This window comes from Leucopleurus acutus, assembly GCF_964270905.1.
Source record: "Leucopleurus acutus genome assembly, chromosome: 5".
NCBI classification, from domain to species: Eukaryota; Metazoa; Chordata; class Mammalia; order Artiodactyla; family Delphinidae; genus Leucopleurus; species Leucopleurus acutus.
In genome coordinates, this window is record NC_139147.1 from 42806387 (window position 1) to 42822036 (window position 15650).

Sequence of the window (15650 nt, forward strand, 5' to 3'; positions counted from 1 at the left end):
TCTGAACTATTGGATAGTTAGCAAATGAGTTTTCCCCTCGTTCTTAACTTAATTGCCCCAGTGTATTGTTTCTGTAGTTGTGCAGCCAGAGTTGGCTGGAATTCTACAGGATCCTCATCCTTGCTTCATGAAACAAAACAAAACAAAACATGCACAAGAGCTGAGATCTCTGGATCTCAGTTGGGGTTGGAGACAGACGAGGAGCAGCACTCTCACACAGTTTGGATGGGTATGCAGATCGGTCTTAGCCTAAGATCTGTCGGAGATGCCTCAACTCGTCTCTAGACGCTTCCGTTGCCTAGTTACGAGAACCACCTTCAGCTCCCCCTCCCCCTCAGTCTTCAAGACCACTCCCCCTTCTCCCTCCCTCCTCTCCGGCGGGGGCGGGGAGCCGGGCCGCTTTAGCCACTCAGAGCCCTCTGAGGCGGGCCGTCGAGTGATGATTGGAGAAGTGCATGGGCGGTGCTTGGGGAGGGCTTTCCCAACGTCAGCACGTTGACGCGGGGGTTTTCTCTGGTCGGCCCAGCAAACCCTTCCCGGGTCTGTGAAACTGCGGCTTTGGCCTCGCTGTACCTGCGCGAGGAGCGCAATATTCCGCTCGCTGATCGGCGCGGTTATTGGCCTTGGTTCTCGGACTGACCGCCCTTACCTCCCTCCCGGCCTCTCCTCCGGGCCCATCCTCGTCAGGGGCGTGTCGCAGCGACGGCGGCCCCCCAGACTCGGCCCAGGACAACTAGCGGCCCATCTCCGCTCCGGGCTCGGATGGGAGGTGGCGGGAGGAGCGGCCTGGGATGTTCAGTCTGATGGCCAACTGCTGCAGCTGGTTCAAGCGGTGGCGGGAGCCCGTCAGGTAGGCTGGAAACGGTTGGCCGGGTGTCTTCCTAGGGGAGGGGGACAGCTGCGCCCCAAGGGTAGGACGGGGCGCCGCCTGTCCTCTCTGCGCCTGGACGAGTCTCCCAGGCCGCAGGGGATGCTTTCCCTCCCAGTTTGATATATCCCCTCAGGGAGCGATAGGAGAACGTAGACTTAATATTTAGTTGCAATTAAGTTCTCATCCGTAATGCTTATTATTGTTATAATTTAAATGGGTCCTAATTTCTTAAAAAGTTGTGGATTTTGTGTGTGTGTGTGTGTGTGTGTGTGGAAAAATTGTGTATATTTTTCCTCTGAAACTTTTGTAATGGGAATTTTTTTTTTAATAGGGAAGAATGGAATATAGTTTTCATAACATCCACAAACCCCTTCCCAACACACACATTTTGTTTGAGAACTTGGACCTGAAATCTGGCTCCACTACTTAATAATTATATGACTTAACCACTTTTGGCCCCATCCTCCTCATATTGAATGAGAATGATAGTATTTATGCTTTAGGAGTTTTGTATTAAATGAGAATAACTGATGGAAAGTGTTCTTAACTGTAGTGTAGCTTCAATTTTTATATGAGATTAAGCACTTTAGTTGAAAGAGTCCACTTCTTGATGTTTCATTTTGAATGCTAGATGTATTAATATTTAGAGCCTGTTACTTGTTATTCATTCATTTGCTGAGAAAATACCATGTGCCAGGCACTATGCTAGGAAGAAGTCAGTGAAAATGATGCTTTTAAAATTGAGCTGCTCAACCAATAAAGAAGCCTTAAGTTCGTTGGTCTTTATAAATAATGTAGATTTTTTATAATTCTACTTTAGAATTAGGCCAAGGGTAAATTATAGCAAAAGTTTTGGGTTTTTCAATCATTAGCATTTCAAATAAGTATTTGCCATAAGGGTGAACTATCCTTTAAAGAATGGCTCTGAAAAGTTACACTTATAAGGAAAACTATATGCCTATATTTGGAAATTTGCTTTAAATGAAACTTTTGAATTCTTCTCCCATCATTAACTCTTAAATGGATGTGAATCTTTTAGATATAAGTGATGTGATCAACTTTTAAGAGTCAAAGATGTGTTTGGGTGTGTAGACTCTGATTTAATTTGTTTTAATCATGTTCTGGTCTGATTGCCCAGTCTCTACTAAGATGGGAGGGTTATTCATAATAGATGGCCCTTTATGTTTTTCTCTATGTCTGGTTTTTAAAAAATATATTTTTTATATTTTAAAAAATATATTTTTATTTTTGTAAGAGAGCACAGTAGTAGCATGTGTCCTTTTAACTAAAAACACTCAAAAACTTTGCGCTCCAAAGGGATTTTCAATTTAATTTATCATTCTTTGTGTTTGCTTCTCCCAGTAGCTATAGTATAATAGTCTCTGGGGTGATTAAAGAAAAGACAGAGTTCAGAGAACAGAGGATGTATTGATTTCCAAGTAGAACAGATAACTGGATTTGATTAATAAAGCAGAATTGAAATTTAACCCTATAACTCAGTTTATTTTCTTCTTTAATAAGTAGTAGCATCAAGATCTGAGCTGTCCAATAGGGTAGTGACTAGTTGCATGTGGCTGTTGAGCATTTGAAATGTGGCTAGTCAGAATTGAGATGCTGTAAGTGTATAATACAAAGTGGATTTTGAAGATTTAATATGCAGAAGGGAAAAAGGTAAATTATCAGTCTTTTCTTCAGTTTGATTACATGTTGAAATGATAACTTTTGCATATACTGGATTAAATAAAATATAATATGTACTTTATTTTCACCTTTTATTTTCATTTTTTAAAAGGCAGTTACTAGAAAATTTAAACTGGAAAATTTAAACTTATATGTGTGGCTTGCAGTGTATTTTTATTGGACCTCACTGATCTAGATCATGGCATAATATGAAGGACATGGGTAAAATCTCTCAATGTTGGATAGAGCTAACTGTCAAAGGACTTAAAAACAAATTGGGTTACACCTATCTTTTAAGTACCTTTGTTCAATGCCTGGTTCATAATAGTGGCTGAATAATATTTGCATAATATTTTATGTAGTTTGATTACTCTTTAGCAAATCCTTAAGTAAATATTAAGGAAGTAGTCCATTTACTGGAATAAATAAGAGGTGAGGAAGCTGATTTAAAAAAATATATCAAATTTTGTGCGCTTAGGTATTTGTTCTGTATTTTTTAAGTTTTAGGCTGTGCTGTTCCTTATTGAGATTCCTCTTCACGTTTTTATACATATATATGCATATATATTTTTTGGCTGTATTGGGTTTTTGTTGTGCGCGGGCTTTCTCTAGTTGCGGCGAGCAGGGGCTACTCTTCTTTGCAGTGTGTGGGCTTCTCATTGCTGTGGCTTCTCTTGTTGCGGAGCACATGCTCTAGGCACGCGGGCTGCAGTAGTTGCAGCACGTGGGCCCGGTAGTTGCAGCACATGGGCCCTAGGGCGCGTGGGCTTCATTAGTTGTGACTCACGGGCTCTAGAGCACAGGCTCAGTAGTTGTGGTGCATGGGCTTACTTGCTCCGTGACATGTGGGATCTTCCCTGACCAGGGATTGAACCCGTGTCCCCTGCACTGGCAGGTGGATTCTTAACCACTGCGCCACCAGGGAAGTCCCCCACGTTTATATTTTATGAAGATATGTTTGTAAGTGTGAGAAGTGAGTGTGTGTAAGAGAGAAGATGATCATTATTAATACATTATGTTCTGAGATTACTTTGCTGACTTAACTACTGTATACTGCACCCTTTGGATTTACCCACCTGTTCTCACTTAGATCCTCTCCCAACGAGCATATTATTCTAGAGACTGGGATCAGGGATTAGATGGCATGTTCAGAACGTGTGATAGGGACAAGGCAGGAGTCAGAGGTCAAGAGTTAAAAGTACCAGTCTAGGTCAGGAGTCAGACCAGGATGCTAGGGAATTCAGGAACACTGTATCTGCTATTGTTAACCACCAGACAGAACCTAACGTAGGCTCTGCAGCTATGTAAAATTAACCTTGAATAGACTAAAAGCTATACTCACAGATAAGTGGCTTGCTCCTGTAGAAGCAGTGCACTGTAGTGTTTTTTTTTTAACTTTTTATTTTGAGATCATAATACAGTGATCAAAGCTAAGGGATTAACTTTGGTACTGTACTATTAACTAAATTATAGATTTTATTCTGAGTTCACTCGTTTTAACATCTAATGCTTTTTTTCTCCCTGTCCAGGATCTAATCAAGGATTCCACATTGCTTTGTTGTGTCTCTGTTCTCTCTCAATCTATAATAGTTCTGTAGTTTTTCCTTGTCTTTCATAACCTTGAGACTTTGAAGAGTACCTGTCAATTGTTTTGTAGAATACCCCTTACAAAGATGTTGCTGCATAAATGGGTAAAGGAAATACCATGGAGGTGAAATGTCCTTTTCAGTACATCGTATCAAGGGGTACATGATTTTGATATCTCTTATTACTGCTGCTGTTAACCTTGGTCACTTGGTTATTGTGGTGTCTGCCAGATTTCTCAATATAGTGTTTTGAGTCAAACAGATTTGCATCTGAATCTTAGGAGTTTTGGCACTTTCCCCCCAGTCAAGTGTGGATAATTTTTGTTTTACAACATTTTGAGAAAGAAAATGTATGCCAGTACTTGATGCTTTGCACACAGTAGTTACTCAGTAAATAATACCCCTGATCTTAGGAGATAAATGCTGATTAGTAGGTTACCTTCTTCAATTCATTTTATACTTATCAGTATAGATAACCTTCCTTTGCTCTCTTTCTGTTAGTGGAAGAAGGGTTCCTTTTTCTTTCCAAGTCTAATTCTTACACCTGTGCACTTAATTCCATTTCTTCCCATTTCCTGGGAACTTTAGGGGTTCAGTATTCAGTCAGAGATCACAGAAAGAACTTCTGGGATACAAGAATAAACCTACACTTTTATCCAAAAATTTATTGTCCAATTTTATCATCAAAAATACAAAATCTCTCTCTCTTCTGTCTTCAGAGCTTCGCTTCTGTTCTTCCTTTAGTACGTAAACATGCTCAAGCCTCTCTTACCTAAAAAATAAACCAAATTAAATGTTTCTTAATGCTGCTGTAACAAATTGCTATCAACTTAGTGACTTAAACAAGTTTATTATCCTACAGTTCTGAGATCAGAAGTCTAAAATGGGTCAGCAGGATTGCTTGCATACTTTCTGGAGGGTCTAGGGGAGAATCTGTTTTTCTTGCCTTTTCCAGCAAAGAAAGAGACTGCCTGCATTCTTCGCTTGTGACCCCCTTCCTCCATCTTCAAAGCCAACATCATAACGTCTTATCATAATGTCTTCTCTCGTCTGTGCTCTCCTGCTTCCTTTTTATAAGGAAGGACTCTTGTAATTACATCGGGCCTACCTGGATATTCCAAGATAAGCTCCCCATCCAAGATCCTTTAGCTTTATCACATCTACAAAGTTCCTTTTGCCACGTAAGAAAACATAGTCACGGGCTTGGGAATTAGGATGTGGACATCTTTGGGAGGTTGTTATTCTGTGTCTACCATCCTAAACAACCCTGTCCCTGCAGCCATTACCCTTCCTCCTTCCCTTTACTCCACACTTAACAATTGGCAATGTATGAGTGGTACCTTCTCAGCTTCCTCCCCTCTCAAGCATTCCTTAACTTCCTGCAGTAGAAGGCTTTCACCCAGACCCTTCAGTTTTTCTTGCTACACCAGATGCTGCCTGGTTATTAAATCCAATGGATGCTTTTCAATCTTTTGGCATCAGTTGACACTTAAGATCACTCTCTTCTTGGAATTCTCTTATTTCTTTTTCCTGAACTAAAAATTTTTTCACCTTTCCGCCTCTTTCCTTTTCTATCTCTTTTTGCCACCTAGCCTTTCTTCATCTGACTCCCAAGTTTGCTTCAGGTTCTGTCTTCAACTCTCTTTTCTTCTTCTACATATTCTCCCATTATGGTCAGTCGCACCATATAGAGAGACTTCAGCTACCACCTCAACATTGACTCTCAAGTCCATATTTCCAACACAAAGACTCATCCACCACTTAAGACTTACATATCCAGTTACCACAGAATCTTCAATCCGAACACATCCAAAACTGAATTTACATCTTCTCTCATGCCGAATTGCTTCTGCCTTCCTTTTACCCACATCAGAAGCCAAGAGGAATCCTGCACGCCTCTTTGTGCTTTGTTATCTCAAATCATCAAATCCTTTGGTTTATACCTACTTAATACGATTTGTGTGTCTTGCACTCTTTCAGCCTTTGCATACCCACTGCTCCATTTTAGATAAGGTTTCCATTATTTCTCTCCCAGATCTCTTTGACAGACTTTCCACTGTTCCCCTCTGATTGATGCTCCATACTGTCAATGATCTTTTTAGTATGCAGCTGATTTTAAACCTTAAGTCTTTCCTAATTGCCTTCAGGATAACATGCAAACATTACTTACAGAATACTTGCAATTTGACCTGAGCCTGGCTATATGGACTCATCATAAGCCATTCTTTTTCTTCCTGTCATTCCAGATTTGGGGTATTTAAGTTCTCTAGTCCCTCCATTCCTCCCTGAATGCCCTTCTCTCTTTTGACTGTTCCTAATCATACTTAAATCTCACTTGGGAGATTCTCTCCTTCAGGAAACTCTTTGAATTCCAGCCTAGATTCTTTACCTTGCATTGTGTTTGCTTATTAGCCTCTTGTATTGGTCTCTACTTACCATGTATTGTAATGTTTATTCAGTTTGCCTAGTCATACAGGATGTCTTGTGGACAGGAGCTGCTGTTATTTAAAAACATTTAATAAAATAGATAACTAATAAGAGCATGCTGTATAAAAAAAATAAAATTCAAAAAAAATTAAAACATTTAAAAGTAATGTATATTTATTGTTATTTAAAGGTAATGCATGTTTATTGTAGAACATTGAAAGCACAGTTAAGCAGAAAGGGGCAAATTTAAGTTAACTCACAATCTCATCCACCAGAGATTACCATTTTTTGTATTTTGGTGTAGAATCTCTTACATACATGTAAATTTTTTTAAACAATAATGAGAAAATCAAGTGCTATTTCATAGCTTTTTATTTATTTATTTTGCCTTAATGTATAATTAACATCATTTTACATCATTACATATTTTCGTTCAACATATTTTTAATAGCAGCAGAGTAATGTGTTGAATAGATTCACCAAAGTGTTCTTAATTATTCCCGTTATTAAATATTTAGGATGTTTAAATTTTTTTTTACTGTTATCAACAATGCCTTGGTGAGCATCCTTATATAAGTGTCTTTGGAAATGGAATTCTAGATCAAATGATATGAAAAAGTTTAAGGTGTGTGATATATATTGCCAAATTGCTCTTCAGAAAGGCTTCTTGTTTTTTTAAACCAATTTCTACTCCTACCAGCAGTGTTAAGAGAGTGCTTTTTTCCTCAAAAAATAGGAGCCATCACTTTTTCATTTTTTCCAGGTTATGGGGGAAATGTTATCTGCTTTTATTTTCTATTTTCTTGATTACTGGTAAGGTTAAAAGTTTTTTCCCAGGCTTCTCTGGTGGCGCAGTGGTTGAGAGTCTGCCTGCTAATGCAGGGGACACGGGTTCGAGCTCTGGTCTGGGAGGATCCCACATGCCGCAGAGCAACTAGGCCCGTGAGCCACAACTACTGAGCCTGCGTGTCTGGAGCCTGTGCTCCGCAACGGGAGGCTGCGATAGTGAGAGGCCCGCGTACCGCGATGAAGAGTGGCCCTCGCTCACCACAACTGGGGAAAGCCCTCGCACAGAAACGAAGACCCAACACAGCAAAAATAAATAAAAATAAATTAATAAACTCCTACCCCCAACATCAAAAAAAAAATTTTTTTTTCCCTTAGACATTTGTATTTCTTCTTTTGAGAATTTCCCAGTGATTCCCTTTGCTGTTTTTCTATTGGCACAGGTCCATTTTCTTATTGATTTTTCTAAAAGAGTTGTTAAGTGTTTATACTAGTAACCCTTTCACTCTAGTATGTGTTGCAGATATTTTTCTTTCTTTTGTTATGTTTTTAAATTTTTTGATGGTTTTTGAAGCATAAACATTAAATTTTTTTAAATTCAAATATATCATTCTTTCAGTGTAATATTTAGGAAGTTCATCACCACTCCAAGATTATATTCACCTATACTTTTTTTTCTAGTACTTTTATGTTTTAATTTTTAACATTTGAATCTCTGTTGAAATTTATTTTGTGTATAGGGAGCAGCCTTCATCCAGGGCACGGAACACAAGGTCTGTTAAGTCATGGTTCTCAGTAAATATCTGGACCCTGTCAGCAGGTCCTCACCCTTACATATTATCATTTACATACTCAGAATTATGATTATTTATACCAAGTAGCATCTAGTTGATGAAATGGTAATATAACATAGGATAGAATATATGAGTTTAAAGATGATTTCCAAGATTCTAGCAAGGGTTGGAAGCAGAATTTTGGAAAGGGTGTAATTTTACCTGGGTCTTGAAGAAATTTGTGCTTCCTATGCTTTCCAGGAGCATGATTTCAGGAATAGCCCACCTAGAGAGGCAGAAAATTAACATCAATTTAAAGGAACTAGTTTTGGCAGCAAGAATTATGTAGTATAGGGCTTCCCTGGTGGCGCAGTGGTTGAGAGTCCGCCTGCCGATGCAGGGGACACGGGTTCGTGCCCCGGTCCGGGAAGTTCCCACATGCCACGGAGCGGCTGGGCCCGTGAGCCATGGCTGCTGAGCCTGTGCTTCCGGAGCCTGTGCTCCGCAACGGGAGAGGCCACAACAGTGAGAGGCCCGCGTACTGCAAAAAAAAAAAAAAAAAAAAGAATTATGTAGTATAATTTAAAATAGTAAAAACATATTTTTACCAGTATTTAAAGAACAAGAAAAATATCGTAAGTACTCATGTGCTCACTACCTAGGTTTTACAAATATTAACCTTTGGTCATCACATTTCAGTTTTTTTCTGAAGAAATGGATAAATCCTTGAAGCTCCCTGCACCCTATTTGTCTCACACCATCCCTTCCCTGAGGTAACCACTAGCTAAAACTAGTTTCTTACCCATCTGTGTTTTTCCTTGTCACAATTCAGCCTACCAATGCTTTAATTCAAGTTTATTGGTAGGTTGTTATTCACTGTGGCCAAGTCTAAAAGAAGAGGTTCACATGTCACAGTAAGCAATGTGGATTGGTGCTTTCTGTGTATCAGTATGGTATCTGGTAAAACATGCCATGATGTGGTATGTTATCTCTGCTAGGAATTTTTTCAGTGGGGAAACAGCACCCTATTAGCCATCTTTCTTGGTCTAAGTAAATATAACTGTAAATCCTAGACTATTTATAGAAATTGCTGGTTCTTAATTTCTTAATTAAGCTGTACATACAGATTAGCAAGGATTATCTGATGTGCCATGGGCAGAACTGGAATATCTTACACTTCTTTTTATCCCCTTACAGCTTGTTGTTTATTCATAGTAAGAATCTCAGAATTTTAGGAAAGGGCTCTAGAGATATTTTGATTCTACCCCTTTATATTTTATTTTAGTTTTCAATTAAAAAATAGTCTTTATTTTTAGATCAGTTTTAGGTTTACAGAAAAACTCAGCAGAAAGTACAGAGAGCTCCCATATACCTCCCTCCACCTAGTTTCCACTATTATTAACATCTTTCATTAGTGGGGTACATTTGTTGCAATTGATGAACATAGTGATATATCATTAGCTAAAGTTCATAGTTTACATTATCCCTTTATATTTTAGAAATGAACAAACTGATACTAAGAATTTCACTTGATCAGGACTTCAAAGCTAGCATGTAACCCCAAGGTTTGCCCTCTTTTTAGTGCTTCATAAATTTATTTACTTATTTGGTTGCACCAGGTCTTAGTGGTGGCAGGCGGGCTCCTTAGTTGTGGCACGTGAACTCTTAGTTGCGGCATGCATGTGGGATCTAGTTCCCTGACCAGAGATCAAACCTGGGCCCCCTGCATTGGGAGCACAGAGTCTTATCCACTGCGCCACCAGGGCAGTCCCGGTGCTTCATAAATTTAGAGAGTTATTTTGATGCAGTATTATCCTGGACTCTACAATCTGAATTAAAATGTCAGAAAATAGTGCATTTGTATAATAAAATCACACCATAAATGTTTTTGGTAAAACTTTTTCATTGTATTAATTTTTTTTGTGGTAAGTTTTTTATTTTCTCACACATATATCATAAAACAGTATTCCCAAGTCCCTTTTCATATGTATTTGTTATTTGTTAAATTGTTCCATGTAGTTTTAAATATTTTAAGTAATAAATATTAATTTTGATGTGTTAAATTTTGCTTCATAGTGTTTCAGTGAAGTGTTTTATTTTAACTTGCATAACATTTTTGAAGTTAGAAATAGCTTTAATGTAATTATCTCATTTGAAGTATTGTCTTCCTTAGTTGACAGATGAGGAAGTTTAGAGTTGTAAATGTTCAAAAGATTGTAATAATGTCTTTCAGAAAAGATTCAGAATACAAATGTTTTCTGAGTCTAAGTTCATAATGCTAATATTATGTGGCTTATATTTTAGACATATTAATTTCTATATCTGTTATATAAAAAGGGACCCTGAGATAAAATATGTAAAACAGTCTTTGGCTCTCTTAATCAATCCCTACTTTTTTTTTAACTCAGAATTATTTTAGTTTTAAAAATATTTCTCACTGTTAATTATTACCTTGAAACCATAAGCATGTAAATTTATTCAGAAAACTTCAGTCAGTTTGATGTAAGAAAATAGGTAATTTTAATAACATTCTCTAATATTGAACTGTTACTTTGATGTGAAGATTTATATAAATTAAATCCATTATAGTATGTTCTCAGCTTAAAGTTATATATTTTAATTTTACTTAGTGTTTACTTAGTAAATGGGGGATCAGAAAGTATGTTTCTATTGTTTCATTCAGTAAAGATGCATGATGTATGCTCAGCACATTTGATCCTGGGGCTGCAGAGTTAAGACAAGTTCTAGTTGAGAAGACTGTATGAAAAGTTGCATGAAAAAGTTAAGGTTTATTTGCTGTGTTAACATGCATGGTCAAGAAGGACTGGGGGAAACCCCAGCCTTAAAGGCTTGCTGGGGAGTGGCAGAAGAAGAGGCTGCAGAGTTTGGATTTGATTCTGTTTAAGGATTTTAAACAGAAAAATGCCATTGTTAGATTTTCATTAACATCATGGTTAGGTTTTATTAACAACATGCAATTCATAACCTTAGTAATCTACCTATTACTAGGTAATCTACCTTCTCTTAGCTCAAGGAAGTAGGTTATGATTGTGATAGACTGAAATGTGGGGAAAAAATTCCAAAATATTTTGATGAAAATGAGCCAGACTACCTGGCTATCTGGTTTGTATCTGTGTGTGTGTGTGTGTGTGTGTGTGTGTGTGTGTGTGTGTGTATAAATGTGAGTAAATTTTACAATAAACGAGATGGTTCAAGTTGCCATTTAAAATAATAATTATTATTTTTACAAACCATTGTTTTTAAACTTCCCATGGAAACTGCTGTTAACTAATTTTTATTAGCACTGTAACCTTGGGTAACTTGTATCTGCTCTACTTGCAGGGACAGCATGAAGATAAATGATAGGGTAAAATAGCTTTGAACTATCAAGACACGCCATATAAATTCAAAGCGTTGGTATTGCAGGGTTTGGGAAAAGCTGAGAGCATTTATTTCTGAGGTACTTAATTTGTGGCAATTACCAAAAAGATACTTTTATTTTACAAAACTTTGTAGTATTTGATATTGTTCATCTCTTAACCCTTCTGGAAACTTTTCCCATCGCTGCCATTTCTTTGGTGTCATTTCTTTCTGGCTACAATTTTAAGGGTTTCTTCAAAGGTTCTTGGGGTTCTGTGTCCCCCGTCCCCTGGCTCTTCTTCCTTCTGTGCTCTTTCATCTGTTCTTATAGTTTTAACTACCACGTATATGTCTCATAATCCCAGTCCAGGTCTCTCCTCCAGCTTCAGACTTCAGTGTGAGACAAGCACTACTGTCAACATGTGCAAAACTGAACCCATTAATCCTCCTCTATAATCTGGTCCCTGCCCATCTCGCTGGTCTCATTTGTAGACTCCCTGTCTTGAATTTTATTCTGTAATAAGAACAGCTATAGGTTGAGCACTTACTGTGTGCCACAAGCATTGTGCACCTTACTTGCATGTCTTATGTAATTTCACCACATCCCTATGGGATGGATATTTTTATTATCCCATTTTACTGATGAAATTCTGAGAAGTTAAATAATGTGTCCCAGGTCATATAGCTTGGAAATGGCAATTTTGGGATTTGAACACAGCCTGCTCTAACACCAAGTTTGTGGCTATCTATCAGAGTACCCACAATCCCTATATGTTACTTGTTACTAGTGGAAACATACTGTACATCTTACAACAGAGTCCTTCCATGTCAGCCTTTCTAGTTTGGTATATAATTCAAGACTCAGGGATAACTGTAATAAGAGCTAAGTGATCACTTTCAACTTCTGGGAAGGTCACATTATTACCTATATTATGATACTGGTTCCTTAAGTACTACTACTACTGGTTCCTTAAGTACTACTACTACTGGTTCCTTCTACTTAAGTAGAAGTATATCGGGTTCCTTTTAGACTCAATACACAGCTGTATTGAGTTGTGATTGTGTATGAGTGTAACAAGCATGTTCTCCTTTTGCTTAAGGCTGCTTTCCTGAGATGTGCTCTTAATGCCTGGGTTCAGCAACTCAGCACCCTGCCAGTTCTTACCTCCTTGGTGTGGTGTCTTCTCAGGCAGTGTTCTTAGTCTGGAACGTCTTCATCCTTCCTCCTATTTTCACCTTCCCCTTGCTCGGCAAACTTCTACATTTTAAGAACTTAGCTGAGGCATCATCACCTTGTGTAAGAAGCTTCCCAGACCTTCTCCTATATCTCTAGGCTGAATAAAGTCTTCTTGCTCTGTATTCCTTTAGCATCTTGTATATATCGATAAGCATTTTAAACTGTCATAGTGTCATAATGTACAAATATTTGTTTACATTTTAGTCATTCTCATTAGATGATGAGCACTCTGGGATAGAAATGATGTCTCAGGCATTTTTGTGTCCATAGTACTCAAATGCCTTATGTACTTTTATTGAATTACTGCCTGACCAAATGACTAAATGATTGCTTTTATTGCTAGTGTCAACTTTCTAGACACTATAAACCTAATAACACTGTTTATTATTTTTTCAATTGAAGGACTAGTGTATTTGATCAATAATCATAAGACTAAAAAACGTAGTTTTTTATTTCTCTGTTGTTACATAGCATCACAGCCAAACTGTTCCCAATCAGTGATAATTTATCTTATTTTAAAAAGTTATAATGACATGTACATTTTAAAATGTGTTAGATTGCATATATTCAGTGGTTAAAGAGTTCCACAGAATTTTGAGTGTTAGGTGATCGTTAGCCTTTTAAACCCATTCTATTCTGAAAGTATAAATTTAATGCTTTGTTATCAGGCATTGCAGTAATTCATGCTGTGATTTCATTTGTACTGCTAATGTTATGTTTTTTCATTAAGGCTTTAATTACCTCAAATATTTAATTAAAGCTGTGTTTTCAAGTATATGGCATAATGATCTTAAAGATTAACTGTGTACTTGCAAGTGTAGTCAAAAATAGAAATCCAGAGAGACTTATTTCGTGCCAGTCTCAGCATGATTATAATTTTCCAAAGTGATTTTCATGTTTGAAGAACTTTTTTTTGTTTGAACCTAATATTCTGTTTTAAAAAAAGAAAGCTTTTAAGGTAAAATCTAACATTTTTCCTTGATAGCTGCTTTAAGAGTAATGTTTCAAAGTGTGTAAAAGTAATTATTTGGACAGTGTTTTTTTTTTTTTAAACTGAAATCTTGACAAGAATGGAGCGGGGGAAACATAAAATGCTACCTTTGTAGTAGAGAATGAAGGGCCATTTTCCTTAAAAAGGTATATTTGAGATTTTTTACTCTGGCTCATAAGGGATGGGAAAAGGATCCACGATGTTCTTAGGAACTGCTGACCCAGTTGATATATGTTTGCAGTATGGTCTCCTGTGACTTCTAGAATAGGCATGGTCAGCTGCTATCTCTTCCTGTGCCTGCCTGTGCTTTCCCTTTACAACAGTCATCACACATAAATCTCTAATGCCTCTTTTCTTTCTAGGCTCTAAAGTTTATGATGGCTAGGGATTGTGGATGTTTGTTTGGTACTGTGTAATCGGTGCCTAATCAATAGTTACAGAATAAGTGATGCAAACAAGCAGAAAATGGGGATTTGTTCCCCAAAAGTAATTGTTTTGGTCATGGTGATGTTTGAAGCACTGTAGATCTTGAAATAAATTGTTAAAGAGCAATTGAATTAGCTTTACTATTATGGTCTAATTCATTATATATCTAGTAACTTCAGTTATCCAAAATATTGTTTAAATGCTATACAATCCATCTTTTTTGGATAGTCATTTGTTATATTTTATTTAAGAAATTATTTTGTACTTAAATTTTGTTCTTTGATATTTGGAAGTTATGAATTCTTCAAACAAAATAGTAGAGTTATACTCTACATATCTCAAAGCTTCCATAAGAAGTAAACATATTTTTCAAAGTTGATAATACAGGTAAAACTTTCCCGTGGATAGAAGTACCCAGACCTCACATTCTACCTCAGATCCGTAATTCATAATCTGCTGTGTGCCTCTTTGGCATTTACACTGACCCCACCACTGACTGACTGGGAATGGGGTGTGGGGATGCTACTGGTTGTGACTTACCACTGACTCGAGCAGAGACGTACTTTCGTTTATTCTTCATGGTGGATATAGGGATGGTTGAAGCATTTACGAAAGACTAAGTCTCCTGGATAACAATGGAAATTAACATGAAGAGTAAATTAATTTCACTTACAAAAACCAAAGTCCTCACCATGGCCTACAAGGCCCTACGTTATCTGGCCTCTGATGCGTTTCTGACTTCCTGTCCTTCTTCCCTGCTCCTGTCTCACTGGGTTTTACCACACTGGCTTCCTTGCCTTTGCCCCAGCTGTACTCTCTTGCCCCAGATATTTGCATAAGTAACTCCCTCCTTCAAGGCCTTACTCAGACTTTACCTTCTTTCTCAGTGAGGCCTGCCCTGATCACCTTATGTAACTACAATCCATATCCTGCTCTACTTTATTCTTTTTTCTGTAGTACCTAATCACCTCTAACGTATGATATAACCTATAATTTCCTTATTTCTTATATGTATTATATTGTTTGTCTCCTGTAACTAAAATGTAAGTTTAATAAGGGAAGGGTTTCTCTATCAGTTTTTGTTTTTCATTGTCGTTGTGGTTATTTAAATAAACAGGTGTATCTCAGGTACCTAGAACACTGGTGTATGGTATACAGAAGATGGTCAGTAACTGTTTGTTTAATAAAGAAGTCCAGATCCAAGAAAGCCAGGCCTAGACAGATGAAAAAACACCCTTTCTTGCCATCTAAGTTCTGCTTTTTAACCCTTCCTGGAATGATTGCCAGTGAAGAATGACTGTAGTTGGTAGAAACCCTGACTCTACCCCACGGGAATGTGGCCCAGTTATGCTGTGGCTTTCTCTCTATATTCCCAAAATGGTGTTAATAGATGGTCTCATCATTTATACTAAGCAGTAGTTAAGCCTGGAACAGAAATGAGCTTTAGTGGTGGAGTGAATCGCTGAGATAATAGGACCAGTATAGTAGGTTTGTTCCTTTATAACCTGCCCCA

At 37.6% G+C, this 15650-nt stretch overlaps 1 protein-coding gene across 2 annotated transcripts in view; it reads left to right on the forward strand.

Annotated features, from left to right (window-relative positions):
* Window positions 1-517: 517 nt before the first annotated feature.
* ARL13B (ARF like GTPase 13B) overlaps window positions 518-15650 on the forward strand; it is a 68181-nt gene continuing 53048 nt past the window's right edge. The window contains exon 1 of one of the 2 annotated variants that reach the window (XM_082839949.1): window positions 518-850. In XM_082839949.1, coding sequence (XP_082696075.1) covers window positions 792-850 — 59 coding nt within the window. In that variant the 5' untranslated portion in view covers window positions 518-791. Of the gene's footprint in view, window positions 851-11483; window positions 11584-15650 lie in introns of those variants that run through there. The other variant, XM_082839950.1, reaches the window with a different exon arrangement.